Raw genomic sequence first — 23,414 nt, 5'->3', positions numbered from 1 at the left:
GCAAAGAGGTTTTTATTAAATCTTATATTTATATTAATATTTATATTTTAGATACGTATATTCCGGAATCCGGTTGATCACGAAAATTACAATAACTTTAGAAGATCATAAATGATGTATCGCTCTCGACCATTAGTTTCTCATTAATTTACGCATCTTATTTTGCTACAAAATGTCTAAACGCTTCCGGACAGTAGCGTAGGTACTATACACAAAGACAACGTAAAATAAATTTAAAATAAAATTTCTAAAATTTTCCATACAGCTATTACACATTGTCAGCTAACGAACGACAAACAAGTTAATCGTAGAAACTTGCAGGGTTTCCTAGGATTTCCATAAAATTACCGATCGCGAATGCGTTAAGGTACACACGAAATACGGTAAATACGTGAGCATAGAATCTGTTATAAGTAATGGTATGCTACGTGTCTTGGACGTGGCGCAACCTGGGGGTCGCGAAACAAACAGTATCGGGCATCCTGTTACGCGCTTCATGCACTTTGAAAACAACCTCTCGGTATCTCTGGTGGCGGCTTTTGCAAGTTAGTCTTCGATTATGTTCCCAGAGGAGCAATCCACGGAATAGCTCTTGGCCGAGATCTTCCAAGTAGCTTGAACGACGGTTACCGGGCTCGTTTGCTCGCATTTAAATCGAGCAAAACAGCACCTCGCTAAAGTTTCCGGCTACTGCGTGTGTTCGCTAACAGACCAACGTTACGAACAGTGCATTCATCCGCTTAAATTGCATTAACACATCGCAGACCCTTGAAAACCGGCAGCCGTGATTTCGGGCTGCATGGTCACCGCAGTTAAATTTTCTCGCTTGCGTTACTTAATCCGTTTCACGATTTATTTTAAGATTCCCCATCCGAAATGAATTTGCCGTAACGCGAGACGGGTATCTTCGGGATGGTTGAAATTTTCATCGACACAAGCTATTTCCATGGTCGCTATAATAGCCACAGACGTTGCACTCTGGTGTAAATAAATTTAAAAACAGAAGAAAAACCACCGAAAGAATACCGTGAAATTTGAAACGCGCTTTCAGTAAAACGCCCTCTCAATTTTATCCATGCAAGTATATCCGAGGATCGCTTCCCGTGGTTCGTGCGCAAATTACGCGCGTTTCTGCTTAAATCGACACTTATCCTTGGAGGGTTCGTCGGTCTGAAGTCTGGAGGGTTCCTGGCTCGAGGACGAACGAACGTCGTGCGGCGTAGCCAGCGAATATCGTAAGAGAGTAAGGAGTAAGCGGATCGCGACGACGAATACGTTATCAACCTTAATTATCGATCGATACTTGCTTGCTCGATACGAAGTTTAACACCGGCGTGTTAGCAATTTTTTTCAACCGACACTGGCTTCCTAACGGAACGCCACTTAAACAGTTTCTGTTTTGCCGCTTGTAAGCGCATTAGCCGACGTTCATCGAGCCACTTCCTTCGGATTACCTTGATCCCCTTAGGGAGCTTTTAATTTTTATGTATACCGATGAAGCGCAGGTATTCTCCGTTATCTTTTTCCAACGATTGATTCCTGTCCAACGTTGCATTTTTCATTTGTTGCGATAACAATCCGCCTGTTACAATAACAACGTTACGAGGTCCGAGCAGGTATTACTCCGTCATGCAACTATCATACGGAGTAATATTTTCGTTGACAATGTGTAACCTCGTTCCACGAATCATTAGATCATTCTTACAACCTGTCTCGCCAGTAACACGTGCAGATATTTCGGCTGCGATTGGCGCGATTGGTACATATAGCGCGTATGAATGGTAAAACTTTCAATTTTTGTATCGACCATGCCAATAAACTGAGCACCACGAAGAAAGTTTTTTTTATCGCTTGCGACAGTTCCGCAATCTTTGTTTACAGACTTTTTTACCACGGTAATTCGAAAAATCCATATTTTTTAAATACTCTCGCTTTAAATTACCGCAGCCTGAAACGAAATTGGCCAAAAAATATAAAAGCTGATTTATAATACCGAAAAGATACTCTCGAGTGTAACGTGGAAAATGTCATAGTCAACTGTGGCAATTATTTTCTTAAATGGCAGTTTCAATTCACGATTATTCCCTACATTTCGAATAATATTAATTAATTATATATCGATTAAAAGATCTATATTTTAACGTCCTCTGTTATAACGCGTGATTGCGAACAATCATTGATTTCGACGGCAGATCTTCGACAATGAGCATCTGACGTGTGGGAACCCGTGTTCAATCACAAACGTCAGTTGTGTTTGATCGCCGCCTATACGCGTTTACCAAACTCGGTTGTAGCGATTTAGTAACATCGATACAAAGGTCGAGCGTTGGTATTAAAAAGAAACGACTTTTACGAAGATTTTTTTCAAAAACACTTGAAAATTAGAAAAGGTAAAGGGCGCGAAATTTTCCATTAGAATTTATAGATCGATAAAAAATATGAAAGCAATGATTTCTAGAATATATAGAACCAATATCAATGGTTGGCGAACAGAAAGATCGTTTCTAACGCTTGAAATGAAATTTTTATTTTCCCGTAGAGATAGCAGTGGCTCCATAAAGCGATCGTCTCGGTGAATCAAGTCACCATTGGCTCGATATTTTTCCGCGGTAATTCGAGAAAGAATCATCGAAGGTACGTTTCCTTTGTACGATCGTGAAACGTGTTACGCGAAACTCGAGAATGCCATCCTTTTCTCTGTTCCTCCGGTTCTTACGTCACCGATGGAGAATGGAGACTCGCGTAGATCCATGCAAAAGCGTCGGACGTCTCGGTTGTTCATAGGGGTTCTCGCGTATTCACGGCGTCTGTCATCGGTACTCAGAGATTCAAATAGAAAGAGGGACGAGTTGGCGGAAAGTTTTATTTACTTTAAAAACGCGGCGCCAGGGATCCTTGAGCCAATGCGAAGGGAAAATAAAGTTCTGGCGGGATAGTGAGGCGTCCTAAGAAAAAGAAAAGGGGGAAGAAGTAGAATAGCGATAGCGGTGGTACAGGCAGAAGAAGTGAAAGAAGTGGAAGGAGTAGTCGACGGTTAGCGTTCTTCGTTGGCGAGAAGAGAAATGACAAAAAATCGGGACGAGTTGAAAAAGTCAATTATCGTGGCAATCCGAGTTACTGCTTCGTTTGTTAGGAGCTTGCCAGCTTAGTTCGACCCGACTCGCGCTAGACACAGAGACTACAAAAGCGGCGTAGCGTGCTGATTGCACCAAACGCGAAATCATTTCGCTAGAAGTAAATGGGTTATCCAGAAAAAAACGAACCGCGCCGTGCGCGCTCTTTGGCCGGATCCGACCGCAGGCCATCGCGAATTTTCACGAAAATTAAACGTCGCATTTCGACCTTGCTTGTGATTTGCACTCTACAGTCTGAACCTCGACGTGGAACGAAAGAAGGATTTCTGTTCCCTCTCGGCGATAACACTTATCAATTTTTCCTATATCGTAAACTTTAACCAAATTCTCCGACATTTCCGTAAAAAGCGTAACAATTTCGCTAACAATGTACGAACTCGTAACTGCCAATGTAATTCCAGTATATACCACTATTATCCCGTTGTGTCAATGTTGTCTCTAGTATTCCCTGGTGTCAACTGCGTCGTATGTCAAAGAGGCGTTGACTCGTTGGAGTTTCGGAGAATTTGCACCCGTTGTTGGACCAGCATTCCCCAACAAGATTCGATCGATACAATTTCATTAGGAAATCGCTAGAAAATTATAGAGATTTTCCAACGAATGTTTATCATACGTTCTGTATAACTTTTATACGTTTCGATAAAATTTTTAGTACGTCGCGCGCGACTGCTCATAATCGAGACGAGGCGGGAATTTTATTAAAATGCGGTAGAACGTATCGAAACCCGGTGAAATCTGGCGGCTACAAAAATGCATCGAATCTCGCGATAAACCATTTTCCAATTTTCTACTCGATTCTACCGACAAGGTTTTCTCTCCCGCGCTAAACGAAAATTCTTTTCCCTAAGTTGGAGTCCACGATATCGGAGGGCTGCACTCGCGATAACACCAGGGACGTAATGTACCAGATGCCGCCCCCTTCAACATCGCTTTCGATTTTCCGCACACCACCGGTGGACAGATGGCTCGCGACTCGTATCTATCGTCACTCGACAATACCGCATCATTTTTCTCCGCTTTCTTTTTTCCCTTCTCTCTCTCCGTCGCACTTTCTTCTATAACTCTTCCCCAGAACTCGCGTTATACGTATACCATATACGTTATGCAACCGCCATATAGAAAGCCATATTTTATCAGTACGTGCGTACACTTACCTTAGAACAAGGTGATTACATACATATGTAGATTCGCGGACCTAATAATGGAAATTACGGACCCGTTTACGTACTGCGTAGCATAGCGATCCACTTGTAGGTTCCCTATAGGCCGATGCTGTCCGAGTCGACTTTCTTCTCGACTACGTTTACGCTCCTCCATGGCGATATTCTATAGAAACGAGCGGAAAATGAAAACACTTTTCTTTGCAGACACGTTCGTCGCTATCGAATATAATACTCTAGTATCTGTTTTAGGTCTATTTTAAGTTACAAAATAAGCGGAATAATTTTTTCATATTATTATTCCATCCTCTACGTTATTTCAACAGCTTAAACTTTAGAAGCTTCTGAGTGCATTTTGTTTGCGTCGATCTTTCATCGAACGCTATACCCTTCCACGTCCATTCACGTCCATCCACGTCCCTAAAATCCATTTACATCTGTATATACATATATATATATATATATATATACGAAGACGCATTAACATAGTAACCCATTTATACGAACGCTATGTTATATAAGCATATATGATATAATATACATATATCTATATGAGCACACATACATAAATGCATGTGTAAGACGATGGCCTGCGCATATAAGCATCAATATGTCCAATATTCGAGCCTACGTAAGTAAATACATAGCTATGCACAAACAGGCAACGGTATTACGTGCACCCACCGGCCGATATAGGTCGGTTATAGGTGGAGGGTAATATTCGAGGATGCCGAAAGCACGTTCGAGCGATCGATCTCTCGGTCTGGCCCACCCTCTTAGCGAGTCTTACACCAACACGAGCTCCTTCAGTTCGCGGTGCCGGTTGCATTCGGGGCTCGAGACTTGAACGTCGCAAGGAGAGAAGCGCGACCTGCCTCTGCAAGAGGATAAGGGCAGATGAAATGGAAAGAGAGAGAAGCTGAGAGAGAAAAGCTAAGGCGAAGGGTGGCAAGAAACGGGGTAGAAAGGGGACGGAGAAGTAGAATGAGAGGGAGACGAAGGAAAGGAGAGAAGGGAGACTCTCAGTAGGTATCTCAACTTACGATTGCCCCGGGGGCGTGCACAGAAGTGCAAAGCAATCGTCTCCCAGCTCGACCCCACGGCTATAGGTTCTGGAAATGGTAACGTATCGAAATACATGCGGCAGAAACGCTCGGGTCCCGCGTTACCCTCTACTTTCCCGAAGCTCGCGTTACATCGGGCTGAAATCTACGGCCCATAGAATTCCCGCGAAACTAGAATTCGCCTCGTCTTTCTCTCGATCCTGCCTCTTGTCCCTCCATCCTCGCCCGTTCTCTTCGACAATGCTACGATGGCCCGTGTGTTTTCGCCCTCGATGTTTCCTCTTTGCCCGACGCGATCAACGCTCCGCGCAATTATACGGCGAAAGAAATTATAATTGCGCCCGTTGCTCTCTCGCGATACGCTCTATCCGCCTGCGCAGGGTTTAACCGCTTGTTTTCTTGGCGGAATTTATGGGAAAGTGCAAAACAGTTGTTCTCGGTGGATTTATGGCTGTAGATTTGTTGCGGGGAAAGTCTGCCGATGATATATCGAACATCGGAAAGGCTACTGTCATAAATAAAAAAAAAAAAAAAAAGGGCGGAAAAGAGTACGTAGTTTGTTATGGCAGTAGAAAGGTGCGTTCTTTTTGTAACGTGCGATCGGCGATAAGGCGTATAGCGTATGTTGATCTTAATAGTCGCGATTATTTTATGCAACGTATCGTGAATTATAGTAATCCGTGCTGTTACACGCTAAGTCTGCTTTCCGCGATTAGTTGGACGAACATGTACTTATACTTATCACGGGACTATAACATGCTTTATATAGCATCTGGATGGTACGATTTTTATCGCTGTTGGGTTGTGTTTCCTTTAGCGTTTGCTAGCTACGCGTGCAAGAACAAAACGGAAACAGATAGTTGATCGAAAATTTTCCCGCTTGGTCATTAGCCCAGTTTTAAGGGTATTTTGGCCGAGAAGCGTCAAAGGAGAGTTGGTTAACAACTACACGGATAACGAGATGTTGGCAAAAAAATTGATGACCCGACATAAATCCATAAACCCATTTACTCAGAAGCCATAAATGGAAAATAACGTTTTCCAGTCATGCATGACTTCTTAACCATGTATTTTAAGAGAGTCGAGGATCTGTTAAAAATTCGGAGAAGATCATCGTCGAGACTGTTTGTGGCTTGATTATTGTCTATGCGAATTATCGACTTCGATTTCAAGAGAAAACTTGCCTGAAAATAATAGACCGTATTGATGATGGAACGTACGTACAGTTTCACGTGTTAGAACTTAATTTCCATGGAAAGTTAAAGATGCGCGTAATATCTAGTCAAGATGCATCCCCTTAAAATTAAAGACATCTTCAAAAGAATGTAAATTATTCCACGTAACAGGTGCAAATTCTTACAAACTGAAAAGATTGACAAGCGAGTTGCAACACGCGAGCGATATTCACAGCTCAAAGTGTTCGTCACGGTACATAGTAGTTTCAAAGCCTGTTAGTCAAACAGTATGGGTCGAATTCTACGGAGAACAGGAAGTTCCATTGAATTTAATCTTATTACGATTACTCGAGTTTGCTCGACACAGACACACATTGGCAAACAAAATAATCGTCCGTCGACGCTATAGGTTTTCGTTGAAACGTATCGAACTACAGAGCGAAGAGTAGTAGCGAAGAGGGTGGATCGAAGCGGCATTATCCTTAGCTTCGGACTCGTGTTACAGCGTCTACGACTCGCGGAATTTCCGGGGAGGGCCGCTGTTACGTTCTTTCGGTCTCCGTTGTTCGCGAGGTACATATTTCGTTGTACCGGTGAGAAGCGATAGTAGAAGGCATGAAATTTACAGCAGTAAACTGGGTTAAGTTCAGTTAAACTAAGTTCAGAGGGAAATGTTGACTAAAAGTTAAATCGCCGCATCGTAACACGTTGTGAACTACGATATTATCGATGGATTTCCCAACAAGGAACACCGTTACTTTGCTGCGATTTCTCTGACCATAATTCTGCTTCTTTCACTTAACTCGTGGAGACTTTTAATTTAATTTGAAATTGTTATTATGTTGTTATTATTAAGGGTTATTAATTTAACCCCTACCATGAAAATGTATTTATGGCATCTTTAAAATACAGATAATAACAGTTCTTCGCAGATATTTTAGTATTATCCAACTTTATGTTAAATATTTTATATCGAAATGCGACAAGTTATTAAAATGAACGCTGTTACAATGATCGTTTAAGAAACGATCGTCACGCGAGTGAAAACCGAAGACACTCGCGTTACCATGTAATCCTGCAAACGATAACAGATTATCTTAGAAACCCTAGATGCAGCGACACGTAGAAGAGAAAGAGATTCTCGTTACATTCTGCCCTCTTGCTCAAATTACAACGAGAAAACATACGACTTACGGAATCTCTTGAACTTGAATGTTTTCATTCTCGGCCTTTCATTATCTTCGCGTTCTTTCGGTCTGTTATTTATCGTTCGCAGCTACGCTATGCCATTTCCGTTTGTAACTCATCCGTTTATAATATTTTATGATAATTATATAGAACAGGGTACACCTCACCGATTTCGATGATCTTGAAATATGTCGTCGAGGTGCACGTTCTGCACAACTTTTTCCCATACAGATTACCGTGTCTCGGCCTGGCTTCTTCAGGTATTCGTGGAAAGCTTCGATGCAATTTATGTCACGATTACAGTCGATTTCGAAGTAGGCGGACGCATTTAACAAACTTAACTCGTTGATAAGAGAAATAACCATTTTTAATATGGTATACATAAAAAAGAAAAACGAATGGGTTCATGAGTGGGGCTGAAGTATTATAGTATCCGGCCAACAATAAAATTTGCTGGCACGAAATGATTTTCAATGCATCTATCGATGTACGAAACGTTGCAACTGTGTCTTATCTGTTTGTTCGTCGCGTACATACTAATAATTCAAATCAGCAGATACGTGTGTGCATGTGCCCCACTCGTAACCTAACGATAACCGCGCACGGTTTCAATTTTTGGGCTTTCGCGACGGACTTTCAATTATAATTTCTGTCTACATTTCGCGTGAAACTCCCGGTCAATTATATCAAAAGCAGTTACCATTGATAGTATTATTGGAAACGTCGATTCGAACGTCTATATTATGCAATTTAACAAACGATTAATATCTACGTAGATATATGTTCGAAGATATTTCGCGGTACTAAATTTTTACTAAATTTAGCACGTATAGATCGTTATGATTAAAGTGATAATAATTAATGTAAATTAAATATAATAATAATATAACATAAGCAATAATGTTAATAAACGATAATTAAAATAAATACGTACGTATGATTTATGTTTCCGTTCGAATAAAAGTTGGAATTAATTTTATCAAAAGTAGTTGTTTTCTTTTAACGATAATAATAATAGGAAATCTGTTTTTCTCTGGAATCTGCCATTTTCACAGATTTCGTAGTTCTCGAGTTAATGTACTTTAATAGCAATTAACGTCTACGTATATCATATACGTTACGAAAACCAATTTTCATGTAATTTGTAATTTTCGATGAGACATCGATGATAAATTGTTTGAAGTTGTCGCGTGCCTATTTGATATTTTATATTTTGTACGTCATAAATTAATGGATAAGATAATGAGAAAATTAAATGGAAACGCGAAGAATCGATAAATGATTAAAAGCTGATCGAAAATGGTAGCCGAGATTCCGATTTAACGTCGAGAATATATTATTCCGATGAATCATGCGGTGCGTTTCCACGACGGCGAGCACATCGGAAACGAGAGAATTCAGCGGTGAAAACTCTCGCAGACCACACGAGTAATGCATTTTTTGAGAGAAGCATCGACCATCCACCTCTCCTTGCCACTGCTCAATTTTTCAAAGCGATTCGCTGGCAACGAGTAGATACTAATAGTCGAAGAGGTTCGGTAAATTCAGCGCGAATAGAAATCGATCGGATGCCAGTCAGCGACGCTAGCTGCAACAAAAATCCTTAGATCGAGGTCGCCGCTACGCTGATCCTCCTCTATATACCAAATGCTTCGAATGGAATTCCGGAACATTCTTGACGTCCGTGACAGAGCTATCGAATTAACGGTGTGTACAATCCACGGTGAGACGGTGGTTCCCGTTCTCTATTAGCCGTAGTTGTCGGTTTTACTGCGCCAGTTCGCCCTTACATAGCTGCGGCGCACGGTGTCAGTTTTGCAGCTTTCTTCGGCAACTATTCCGAACACTCCGACCGAGAACCAGCTCCGTCGATTAGATCGGTCCTGCTTCCCTTCCTCGCCCCTTTCATTCTCCTTCTCCTGCATCTCACAACTCCACTGTACTTTCTTCATCGAATTCCAGCGTAGACACGGAATCTCGGTGCACAATGAGCAATGACTTCGACGGGGATTTGTGATTCTGTAACGTCTTGCGATTCTGCTTGATGGGATAGCAGAGGCAATACGCGCGCAACAATACCGACACGTAGTATCGTTGGAATTGTGTTCGTACGAATGTGTACCGAAGCTAGGCGGTATAATACGATAACAAAAGGTAATATCTCAATAAGATGGAAGAGTACATAAATGGTAAACGCGAGCAAGAGGCTCTATCAACACAATGCGTTAAATATCGGATCGTAACGCGCACTGGATCGTTCGTTGCATCCAGTGGAAGCTTTTAATTGTATATATATATATATTTCTAATGACGGATAGGATAAAGTTGCGGTTGTTTTTAATTAATTTCGTTCAATGCACATCGCAAACCGAGCAACTTTTCATTCTTATTCAGTTCGTATTCGATAGGATTCCTTTGCTTCGCGAGATTCGCGAAGAAGAAACAAGCTTATCGATCACCTCACCGACGAACGCTCTTAATTCTTTCTTTTTCCATCGAGGAAAAAAAATTTCCCTTCGATTCGGCCATTGAAACGCGATCTTCGTTCGTTACAGATGTTCCAACGAGTTCGAGCAACTTTTCACCCCTCTGCCCGTTAGCTTCGCAGTTTCAAACAATAAACAAACGAGGCTAGGAACCGAAGTTTTAGACGCTGCTGCATTTTTTCCTTTCTCCTCCTCAGCTCCTTCTCATTTTTCCCCTCTGCAGTTTCGCGAGTTTCCAGCAAATTATTCTCGACTCCGCGGTGGAGGATGACTTCCGGCGATTACAGGAACCGTGGAAATCCGAGCGGCACGAGTAGAAACGGTTTCTTTGCACGGAAATTCGACGATGCAAAGGGGTACTGGACGAGCAAGAAGCGACAATAACGTCGGAGAGATAGCATGTAATAAGAATAATTGTCAGCGATGTTTTATGCATAGCGGTGATTTCGCATTCAGCTTGCTAAAGTAGTCGCGTTTGCTAAACTTTCTTGCGGCGACAATCTTAAATCGTTAACGATGCAATTTTTCCATCTCACCTGGCCTCTCGTTCTCGATGAACTTTTTGCGACGGTTCGCGTTGTGCAAATTTCTTTTTACGCGCAAAATGATTCTACGCCATTTCGTGCTTCGCCAATACACCGACTCACGTTGCCTTTCCTCGAACAGGGGCGCAAAACGAACATTTCTACGTCTTTGTGTAACGAGCGCTTTCTTACTCTCGGTGGTTTTACGAGAGAATTGCGCTTCGTAAAAGACGAACAATAAGAACTACGCGTATTGCATAAACACCGGTGTTATGTTTTCCAAGAAATAAATACATTTTTCAGCTTGTAGATGCGAATTTATGTGAATTTCGTTTCTTAGCTTGAGATATAAGTATAGGACTTGTATTCAAATTTTTGCCCAATTTTTTTTTGAACGCTCTGTATCGTAATGAAAATTCTAATCGCACCGCATAAAAAGCGTAATATCGTTTGTAACGCAAAATCCGTCTGCTATAAAATCTCGCATATATCATATATGTTCGAGCGCGATTAGCGGATCTTTCGTTAACCGAAATCTGAATTTAAATAGCGGGCTAATTAATTGTACATGTCCAAGTGTGCGAACAGCTTCGCGACGGAAAATGTTATACGTGAACCGTAACGATGATCTTTTAATCGTTACATTATTGCATTAAACGTCGTGTACATCATTCGAAAATTAGATCGGCAATTTCTGCCTAGAGAAACTAATCGTCGTTGTAGATTGCTTTTAATTCAGTGTCGCTTTTAATTCATTAGAAGCGATAAAACCGTATCAATTTGTAAAACACGAGTTCTGCTAAACGTTTAGTGGTATATGCAAAGTAGAATAACACACGACAATCGATATCCAAGTCTACCGCTAAATTATGCGTTATACGACGTGAAAAATAGGAATTTGCTTAGAATTATAACTTCCTGCGGTGCTTACTGGATTCTGTCTCGAGTGGCAGCACTCGGCGTCCCGGTTCCTCGAAATCCCCCAGGCTGCAGATCAATCTAACAAGCACCCGTGGTTTTGTTTCAGATGAATCACCAACGCGAGTCATCGAAGCACCGTTCGTCGGCCGATTCGCAACTACGCTCGTCACGGGTGAGTTTCTATTTCGATCTGCGTACTCTCGAGCCTGATTACTATTTAAGGACGCGTGGAACACGTAGAAAAGTTTGGAAAAGTACGCGTATGAAAGCTGCGCGAAAGAGAACGTGCTGCAACGGCGCAAGAACGACGATAACGACGACGACGTTGATGACGGCGAGGGTTCGAGTTGGTTGACCTCGTGCTTGGCGACCCTCTTGTGGCTCGTGTGTCGGATATCTTGAAAATCTCGTGGGTCAGGGCGTGGTAGCGAGCCGGTCCGCAATCAGGTTAACCTGCCATGTCGCTCGACGAACTTCCCTGCCATTCGCTCATTCACTCGCCAAATGCATTCACCGTCGACGAGACTTTCCCTTGCTTCTCCCCTCGCCCTCTGTCACGTACGCTCGGCCATTCCGATTAGCTGCAAATAATACCCGTAACAATAGCCGCTGTTCGATACAGCTCGTTCCAGCTCGTTCTCGTTGCACTTATGCCCTCTGTCCGTGTCCATAAAGCTGGCCCGCGGTGTGTTCGTGTTCTTAATGCGGATGTACGTGTAGCTACGGCCGGTTTATCGCGTGTGTCCTCACACAGTTGATATATAGGGTCGTGTGCGTGCTTCCCCATGCACATGTGTCTCTATGATCTATGCGCCTCCACTTGGCCGCGTATACGCCTGTGCTCGTGTACGCTTCGTGTTACGCGTCCCGCACAGATTCACGATCATGTGTGAGTAGCGATTCGGTCGGGTGTGCGTAAATCAGCGAGCGTACGCGCGCGCGTTTGCTCGCTCGCACGCCCGCCCGTCTTCCCTTGCGATATCCATCTCGCGCAAGCGAAACGCCTGTTCACCCGTATGTACGCGTGCTGTGTACTTTTGCGTGTGTCTAGGAGTTGTACGCGTTATATACGTCACTCGGTATACCGTGGGTAGAGTACGCGCACACGCGAATTACGTATATTAGGATGCGCGTGACCTAGGGATATACGCGCGACGCAATGACGCGAAGCGAGCTAACGTGGCTATGTAGGCGATACACGCGTGTTTACCAGCTGTCCGTGGTGTGGCGTGGCGTGGCGTCGCGTCGTCGCTATAGTCACGGAGGCTCGGCCTGAGCGAACCAAGTCGCGCGCTAGTCGACGTGTGCGTGATTGCGTGCATGCGTGCATAAGACCCTTTGTGTGCTCGGGATTCGACGAAGCTGCCTTTACACCAGCACCAAAGAGACACGAGCCAATCAATCCCCATCTGCTTTCGGTTTCGCCTACCCTACGTGCGCTCCTCTACCCTCGTGCTTCTACGTCTCCGGAATTTCGATGATCTTCGCCTGGAAACAGATTTATCTCGCCTGCTTTCCTTTCTCTTCGCCCAACAGTAGCTTTCCAGTTTGTTCCCTCCCTTTTCCATAGATTCCACGGGGATGTTGCTCGCCTAACATTCTGGTCCCCTGTGTGTTTCTATCTCGAGGATGTATCCCGTGCCGAGGCAATTTTATTCCGCTTGCACCCCGAGTACGGTCTCTCGCAGTGGCTGCACGTTCGATTACCGTCTATAAGGATCGTGGCAAGGTCCGTTATCGGAGAATGTCCTACCGCGACTCCGTCTCTCTTTTTCTCTTTCTCTCTCTTTCTGCTCGATCAACCGGGTATACGTCTTCGGAGAGCCAACGAAGATCACTCCTTGGGGCTTAGGGTACGCTTCCATCGTAATATCCTCTTCTCCAGTACTGTTTTTAATCTAGTCACCTAGTTTCGAGGGTCCTTATCTCCAGAGAGATTCGTCGTTTGTCATCGTGTCAACGGCCGATAGTCCGTGAAAGCCACCCTCTCGCTCGGTAAAAGTTAAATAGCTTTTTTGCCGTTGGTCTGTATTATCAGACTTATCGTGGCGGAGATTCCGCGTTCAAAGGAACGCGTCGTTAATCTTATGGGAGCCAGATTGGGGTTACGGCCGGATCGAAGGTTAAGGTCGAACTTTCGAATCGTCGGGCGAAGCACAGCGTTAACGGAGAAATCGGCTAATTTCCAGGGTATACCGGCTGCCGAGTGTCTCGACCCTTGCCTCGCTTTATCTTATCTACCCTTCGATTGGACGAGACGGGACGTTGTACGGTTGGAAATTTACTACCTGCGTCGTGGGCTGCGAATCTTCCTCAAAGACGGAGATAATGATTTGAATTACAGACGCGATGCCTAGGTGACATCGCAGGTGTCTAATTACGCGCGATAGCTGGTAATTCGCAGGTTACCGCGCGCGCCATCGGTTTCGCCAGACTCGTCGCCTGCGGATTCGACCTGGTCGACCGCGATAGCAACGCGAGGATATGAGACCGGAAACGAGTTGCAACGATGCGAATAACCTCGTCAAATTCGACCGATTTACCTCGTATCTTCTCTCTGAGAACTTGTGCCACTGCGGCCCACCCTTCCCTTGGTTTCGTCGAGCGCGATTTTTCTTCGGCCGATTCACGCCGCGTTCGCAGTAACATCAACGAGCTACTTCGAACCAGGTCGATCTCGAAGCAACGTCTGAATCGTGATACGCAATTCGCAAACAGCCTCCGCAAGCAGCAACGCTGCTTCGATAGGAAGACGCGCGCAAATGTCGCATTCGTCGTCGAAAACGATTTATATCTTGAATCCAGAGCGTTTCTGCTCGAGTAACGGTGAACGCGGGAATAAATTTCGCGAGATGTCTGCCAGCGGCGGAGACTTCATTACGGGCGACAGCGGCTTATTAAAAATGCCCGTTGAACTGGTTCTCTCGTCGAGCGCGATTATGGACGACGGAGCAGAGTGTCGTAATACGAACTGGAAATTGTGGCGCGTTGTTCGTTCCAATCTTTACGGTTTAAAATGATCGATCGCGGTCTTTCTTTTCACAATTTGTGGCTGGCAATGTGACTTAAACTAAGATGTTTGCACACCAGCAGAGTGTCGACCGATTTTCAAAATTTGTCTTACTCCGTAATAGTTGTTAGTAGGTTTATTATTATGCTTACATAAGTAACGTTGTTTTATTCGTCGTTCAAAGTTATCTTCTAGAAGCGCATAAACAACGTATTATATATTCAGGGAGGAAAGATACGAACGACTCGACTGAAGAAACGTTAAAGTACGAAGGTTGGCGCGGCAGAAAATGTCTAAATGTTTCATTTTATGGTTTCCCTTTGATTAAAAATAATAGCTCTCGATTAATCGTTATGAAGTTCGCAAACCAATCTCGTTCGCGTAAATTATTCCGCAGGTGTATGTATATGTACGTGTATAACCTATTTACCGTTCAACAAACACTTAAAAAGATATACAAGCGTTCAACCGTCGAAATACCGCTTAACGACCGACGTACATGAAAAAAGTCGGATGTTTCTGAGAAACAGGCGCAATCTGTTTTACGCTTGAACTTTTCCCGTGGAAACAACAAAAAATGGGACAGAAACGGAATTCACCGAGAGTTCGTTAGAAGTACATACCTATGTAGATACTTCGATATAAATTTACCGTGCATTCGGTTGTGGTGGTAAGGAGGACGGCGACATCCGCGCGAGAAATATGTGGATGCACGTCTTTCAGGTTTCGTGAAAGATTGAACGAGAAGCTTAAGTCCACGGCCTCTGAAAGGATCAATAGCATTTCGCGCTTGACAACGTGATATTCGACGAACGCCAGATTTTCAGCGGAGTTTTCCTCACGGCCCAGATTTCTTCTATCCATTCTTCGCTCTATTATTCGCGGTATGAACGGCTGAACAGCTTCCCAAACTGTGCGTTGACGCCGTCTCGCGAATACGCGTACATCCGGAGGCAATAAGGTGCACGACCTTATTAAACGCGTCAGGTATCGCGTCACGTCCATCTACTCGCTTTACCCTACGACATATCCAATGGATATATGTATCAGTAGCGAGCTGTCGTTATCGACATTCGATCACAATAACTACTTGCGAATTTTCCACCAAAAATAGAAGGCTCGTACGGTATAAGCCAGAGGTTATCGCAGAAAAATCAAGCAACCGTCTCCCGATATCGATTCCTATACACCTATAATTCTCTACGTTCGATTTTGCGTCACCGCATACAGCGGAGAACTTTGCGCAATTAATCTTTCATCTTTTTGTTTGCGGCCTAGAGCAATGAATATTAATACACTCGTGGAAACAATGGATTACACGTGAATAAATTACAGTGCTACCAATAGAGAAAGACGATTTATCATTCGCGTTAAAAGATGTACATTTTTCATGACGAGTCGATGGAAGATCGATCGACACGGCGATAATACGAAGGATTTCCTTTTCTTGATGCGAAACTTTTCTCTCGAAACACATTTCCATTTGCCAATAGCTCGCTGCGCCGGACAAATGGTAGACGTTTTCTTATACGTATCAAAATGATTTAGGGGAATTATTCCATATAGAAAGTAGTAAAAATACAGAATATGACGTATTACTTCTATTTTAAAATATCCTTACGATCGCTGTCACTTTATTCTTCTGAATACAGCAACGAATGTATGGAACAACGACGGTACTGAATTTAGTGTAAATAACGCCACCGGTGCAATAATATCGCGTTTTCGTAGCTTAAAACTAAATATAGCCGGTTGGATAGAGAAATCGATATACCCACGTTGCCAGTAAATCACATCTATCGACAGAAGAATCTGGTCCCTTTCGATGCGCTGTTCTCTGCCAAAGATAACGTCGTAAGGATGGTTCGTAGGAAGCGTTAATCTTATTAGTCACGTTTTTCCACGAAGAAACCGGTAAAAACCTGTTTTTCGTCGGCATCACCTTGACACCGTTGATAAACTGAATCAAAGAGTTATTACTATAAGATAAAAAGGAGAAGAAGGTGGGAAGTTTCTGAAACGGATTTCGTTAAATACTTTATTCTACGAGAAAAGATTTTACAATCGATATAATTCTTAAGGACAAACGTTCAATCTTAAAATACGCGAAGCACAATTGTCGTGTATCTTTGCGTCATGATGGAATGTTATATCGATCCTGAAGTGAACAAAATCTTGGAGTATGATTATTTATCACGATGTACTTGTTACGAGAATTATTACAATGTAATAAATCATAACAGGTTTAATGCAGTAACACGATTAATCAGCATACGTGTTATAATGCGATTATGTATTTAACTCACGTGTTCCACGGTATCTCAAAATTACTGTTTTTTTTCTCTCTTTTAGAATTACGCTTCGTACGACTAAAATATTATTAATATAAATTATTTTACTTCAGATTATTGCACACTGATGGATTATACTAGTTCAACGTGAAGCATTCTATGTATATGATTAAAGTATCATTACACATTTGTTCGTAATGGTAATAATAATTATTTAGCTTTAAAAACTCAAGTTTTTCGATATTAGATCCTAATTAAATATAATGATTGTATATGCGCATCGTTATCGAACAGCTAGCAACATGTACATCCCGTAACGAATTTTCGATCACTCATTATCCGTTGTTAATAATTATTCAACGTGGCTGAAAAGCCGAATACTACCCTTCCACCATACGTATTTATATATATTTTGTTAACTTTTTGTTTATCGTAGAATACATACTGTCGTTAAAAAATATTTATACGATTAATCTACCCGACTAGTGTCTTTTCAAAGAGGTTAATCAATGCGTGCAAACGTTTAAAGAATGGCATGATTTTGTTTTCGTTGGAATTAAGCTTAAAAGCGACAACATTGTGCTGTATTAACTCACCTAGTTTCCACAACGAGTGTAAATGGTCGATCGACTGAATCGATGATGTCAGGATGTGACAACCAGGTCGAAACGATAACGCTACGTGTTTTCCTCGACGTCACATTTCCTCTATTCGCTGTTACAGGACAACGAAACACGGACCTTGTTCCTTCGGGTTTAAATCGTTTGCGATCACGGTCACGATCGCGTGCGATCGATCTGCCACCACGCGATGGACTTTTCCTCTTTGGTTCTCTCCTCTTTCTTCACGGAAGCACGCAGCGCGAAGCGAAGAAGCGCGAAAGCTGATTCCGCCACGACGCCGTAAATCACCGCTAGTTGGATATATAAAAGCGATTATCGAAACTTCGTTAATGCAATTTTCTTGCCTTTCGCTCCGTCGCCTGATACACCGTGCGTTAACGAATAACCGGTCAGATATGTAACGAATTGACAGAGAAGCACGCGCATTCGATGGACATTATTTGCGCGCGAAAATCATTATTACCCGGGTTACAGAAATTTGCCACGCCACAAATTGATACCTAGCACCGTCTAAAATTGATACTCAATACCGTATGTTCAACAAGCAATCGATACAAGATAATTTGTTGTACAAGTTTGATTAGAGGTTATCGATCAAAGCTGAACGCATGTGGGAAAGTCGAAGGCGTTTGTCATTTGTCGTTGATTCCTTCGTTGTGAAAGTATTTTTCGTCCGAGCATGGACAATTCTGTTAAAGATCATGCGTTCACCGTCAGAATCGATTCTTCGTTATTGATTTTTATTAAAGGTCCTTACGCTGTTCGTTCCAAACGCCAACTTCGTATTGGTACGTATTCCACAACTTTTCAAACGTGATTTTCTCGAAAATAAAGCCTTAAACGAACAAATTTTAGTGTTTGAAATGTACGGGATTTGCAGATTTACAAAATTCCTGTTGCATCGTAACGATAAGTGGATTAATGAATAACGCGTAAATGTTTATTACTATGGAAACTCACTTGTTCGTTAGATAATTTACTATTCCTCAAATCTTATTATTATTTCGGTATTTAAATAAGATTATACTTGGTAGAAGAAGATCCGGCCTTGGTGAACGTACATATCGTTGGTTTTTAACTTTGGAAAGAAGAAGTTGGCGCAAACAAAAGAATTATAGCGATGATACTGTTACGACTTCATTGTTCGGTGGTCAATTTACCCGAAGCGGTAGAAGAAGAAACGAGAGAATAAATGCGATTATTAACAATGAAATATCCGCCTTAATTGAAAGAAACGCTGTAATACACAAGAGAATAGTTAACTGTATTAAACAGCTTCGTATAAATTAATCTTTTTATGAACAAGAGAATTTTATAATGATCGCAAAGCCATTTAATTATGACTGATTTATCGCAAAGAATTGTAACATGTATCTTTCCTTTAAAACGAAAAAATAATTCTTATAATTATTAATGCTCGAAAATGAGAAAAGAAGGAGAAAGATATAAAAATGCAAAGAAAGAAACCAGCGACTAGAATACGAAGAGAACAGTTAAGCGTACGAAAAAAACTTGCTACGCGATGTCATCTTTTGTTCCAGTCGCATTCCAACAATATGCCTCGTGAATAAAAGAATAGTTTTAAAGTATGTGTAGGACACTTTGTTAAGTCGTCGAATATTGCTCACAATTATCATAGTGAATCGATAACGATCAAATTTATTTCGATCTTTTAAGTTGTACGATGCCCGTTCATTCAGATTGTTGACTTTGCCAATCGAAGAAAGACGACGTATTATAGTTGAACGATGAACATCCATTTTTATAGCAAACTCTCTTCGCGTTTCACGAGGATCGTTTTCCCTCAGTGCTTTTAAAGCATCCTCATCTACCGAAGTATTAGGTATATCGCACAAATCGTTTCACAGAGAAGAATCAGAGAAGAACGGAATTTTGCAAAGAACGGCGGTATTTTTCTTTCTTAACGGTGTTTCCTTTAAATATTTTGTTTGTATTAACAGTAGCTGCACCACCGTTACTTCGTAATTTGCATACGTACAAAAAAAAAAAGAAAGAAAAAATCGCATGAATTTCAGTAAAAGCGAGCATTTCCGAAAGTATACCGTAAACCTGTGTTTATGGTAGACTGTGGTACGATATTTTACAAAATGTACCGAATTAACTGTTTGCTTCGACTCTCTCTCTCTGCCATCTGTTTCGCATTATCAGATCCCAAGAACGATTACTCTCGGCCAAGACTAATTAGTACAATTTGAAATATGTATATTACACGATCTCCGTATCTGTTAAAACGTTCCAGTCACACCCAGCACTCACGCTAATTCGTACACACCTTTAATATTCAGCCGAGTAGGAATTTAATACCGCGTCTTTCTCACGTAAACTCGTCGTTCACGCCAGCTGTACGAATTCGTCTACAGCTTTTCTCTGAAACACTTACTTAACTAATTTCAACAAGAGAATTGCAAAAATAGTAGATTTAACGTCGTATTAATATCGCGTCATCCCATCTACTCGGAGTAATTTTCTACCAAGATTTTTGCTAGTTAAATGTTTCAACTTGCTTATTTTTTTTTTTTTTTTTTTTTTTAGAAATCTATCGATAATAGTTCTATCGGTTTGCAAGTGCGCATAATATCGTGACAAAGCGCGTATGTAGCTCCTTTGGTAGTTTCGCATAATTCGGTTTTGCCAAAAAAACGCATAATTCGATACGTACGTGCAGATTTTCGTGGCCGGCTGTAAATCAAATCGGCTGAAATCGGCCTACAGGAGCACAAGGATTAAGACAAATTTCAAAATACAGCGTCACCGCAATTATTCGAACACGGACGGCGATTTTAGCGCGCGTGACATCGATATTTAACGGAAGCTCGGCGCGAACAGTACTCGAGGTTAATCGCGATCGATTCGATTGATTTGTTATTCGCACTCGAGTTTCCACGCTGTGGCCCAGCGATATCTTGGTCGACGCGAAACGCCACGGAAACTCGATTGCATCGACACCGTCAATCACGGTCTGAAGCTCGGATAAAAATGCGATTGTTGAAACTTGGCTAACGTAATTTCAGCGGCGCGATACCTCGCCGCCCGTCATTTGCACTTCAATTACGCGTCAACGAAAGCACCGCTATAAAGGAGATAATAACGGACGGTTATCGCGTAAAGATACTATAGCTACGCTGGGAAAATGTACCGCTCGGTCCGCTGCAACGAGTTTTGCGTAAGTGTGCAAAAAGTGGAAAGATGAGGAGACATGCATTGAACATACATATTCATGTATTTCTTTTGCTAGCTTTGAAACGATAACGAAGCTCGACGCTGAATTAAACATATTGCCCGTTTCGCCGCGACATGTCCAAGTATCGCGCGAAATGTGATTTCCGGGTTGAAAAATTGATTTTCATTTTCGCGTTGTTCTATCTTTATGGCTAGCGAACGTTGTTGAATCAGGACCTGCAAGTAAGAACGTAACTGATGAGAAAGTTGCGTGAGAACGAATGGAAAGATTGTAGGGGAGTTAAACGTAATTAAAATTGCGAATTAAATAATTATTAAGAGAATTATTGCAAGAGATCAACTATCCGATCTGATATTACCGTTACTTCGAAATATCATGCAGATTTACTTCGAAAGCTAGAAAATTTCAATTCCTTTGCGCGTTCCGGCTGTTTCTTCCATCGTATGCGTGATTTTTTTTTTTTTTTTTTTTAATTTCTGCATCATGACGCATTAATACATGGCGGATACCGCGTACAATGTAATTAAATTTTAATGAGGTTTCTGCATCAGGCAGAGTTTCCGTTTTCCGTTTCAGAAATAGGCCACCTAAATAATTTTCCGCGAAATTGATAGGTAGAGAAACGAGTTAACTCCTCCACGCTAATAATTTCCGTAAGCTCGTGAAGATAGAATTTGCTCTGGAATAAAGTTGTGTTGCCCGGAAATACGGTGCTACGTTAAAATCCACCTATACATATACGTATTCACGTGAAAATTACTTCGAAAACAGAGAAAGGCGAAACGAACTTAATCCGTTGACGAACAATTTCTCCTCCTTTGATTAACCAAGAAATGATACATCTCGCCTTGAATCCGACCACCTTATTTCGACTATCCACGACAAGAACCAGTTGAATTTCCAAAGCATCGAACATAAGTAAAAGCAAAGAAAAAATGTAGACGCGAATGGAAAGCGTATCTCGTAAATGTATAATCGTGGAATCAGTTGCGTGGCTGTAATTCACGAGTAGTCGAACATTTTGAACAAATCGAGGCGCGATATCGCGACGGGTCTGGTCGTCGAGTCGGGAGTTAAAAAGTCGATTTTGCAACGCGTAGCGATATTTCCCTGTACGCGGCGGAAAAACTGATTGTGTCGACGCTGTCAATCACGAGCGGCGGATATAAAAGCGATTACCGAAACATCACTAATGTGATTTTCCCGACGAGCAGAGCAGCCTTTGCGGTGTATCAGCGCGACATCGGTGACTCTTGCTTGCTTTGCCCGAACGAGGCTGAAATTCATCGTTTTGGAACTAAACGAACGAAAGCAACGATACAAAAAAAAAAGAGAGAGAAAGAGAAGAGGAAAGGGTGAAGGGAAGAAGGAACGGGCGAAGCAAAGCCGGTTGTCCCTTTGCAGGAGGCAGAGCATCAACAGAAACGTCATCTCGGTGTAACGTGATTAGCGTATCTCGTTCCGTTTCGCCGATTCAGCAGGTATAGACACAAAGGTGTACGACCTGTACTGTGTACGATAATCGAAACCTTTGTTCGGGCTATCGTAAGGTTATTTACCTGAATAAACCGTTCGATAAAAGAGTGCGCGGCAGCCAGTGACCACGTGAGACGCGGTTTAATAATTTCACAAGCTCTGTGTACAATTGGAATATCGCCTCGTGTGTAACATCGTGTACATTTTTCACGACGCGCAACCTGATAGACACGACAAGCCCGTTCTACGGATCGTTACACTCACCTCGGATTAAGTATACGTTGCCTGCACGAGAACGATGTGTTCCGAGCTCGTAAATCATTCCCCATGAGGAAAAACATCATCGAGAGAACATTTGCTAGAGGAAAATGTTAATTTATTTCGAATTTTCTAAGTCGTAAATAGAAAGTTGAAACAGCGAATTACGCGTCTTGGTGGGCTTTTTCACGGATCGTTGAAGCGTTGAAAGTTCGCGGCTGCAGTTTTGCAAGTCGAATCTATACTCGCTGCTCCCTTGCCAGTTATTATTTACAACGAGGCCAAGCGAACCACGAGGAAGCAACGTTCGATAGGATCGAATTTTCCAGCAAAGCGATTCCCGACTTTAGTCGCCGTTCGCAAAACGCATCTTGGTTAAGCGCGCTTTCTTAGTGAATCGACCGACCGCCTTTAACAAGGCGAACAAGGAGCCGCAGGAATTCATCGCTACACGACTATTTCCACGTTGGTTATGGTTTCCGTTAAACGAAAAGTCAAATTTTGCATGTGGTCCACGTGGCGTAATGAAAATACCGGAGCAACTTGCTAAATTAACGTAATTACCGGTCCTGCCGGCTGGCGTGTATCGTCTCTTACCATTAATTCCAGAGTAATAATTAAATTACGAGACACCGGGTCCGGAAACAGTCTTAATCACACACAATGCGTGCGCTGGTTAGTTAGAAACTCCTTCGCGTAATATTTTAATAGTCGTTCAATTTAGAAAGTTGTTTGTACTTTTAGTTTAAATTTATATTTATTTGAAATTCTAAACGATGTTGCTCGCTTATCTTGTCCGAATAATTGTTTTTCTCCCATAATCCGCATAGTCAGAAAGGAAATTTTCGTCTCGCGTACCGCGAATCAAACATTTCGACGCATGTATGACTTCGCTCGGAATA

General features: G+C 42.2%; 1 protein-coding gene across 1 annotated transcript in view; it reads left to right on the top strand.

Moving 5' to 3' along the window:
* LOC126868928 (leucine-rich repeat-containing protein 4C-like) overlaps positions 1-23,414 on the top strand; it is a 271,251-nt gene that overhangs the window by 58,460 nt on the left and 189,377 nt on the right. Inside the window, exon 2 of the mRNA XM_050624922.1 lies at positions 11,759-11,824. Coding sequence (XP_050480879.1) covers positions 11,759-11,824 — 66 coding nt within the window. The remainder of the gene's footprint in view (positions 1-11,758; positions 11,825-23,414) is intronic.

Source organism: Bombus huntii, chromosome 8 (genome assembly GCF_024542735.1).
Source record: "Bombus huntii isolate Logan2020A chromosome 8, iyBomHunt1.1, whole genome shotgun sequence".
Lineage (NCBI taxonomy): Eukaryota > Metazoa > Arthropoda > Insecta > Hymenoptera > Apidae > Bombus > Bombus huntii.
This window is presented reverse-complemented; position numbering and strand designations above follow the sequence as displayed.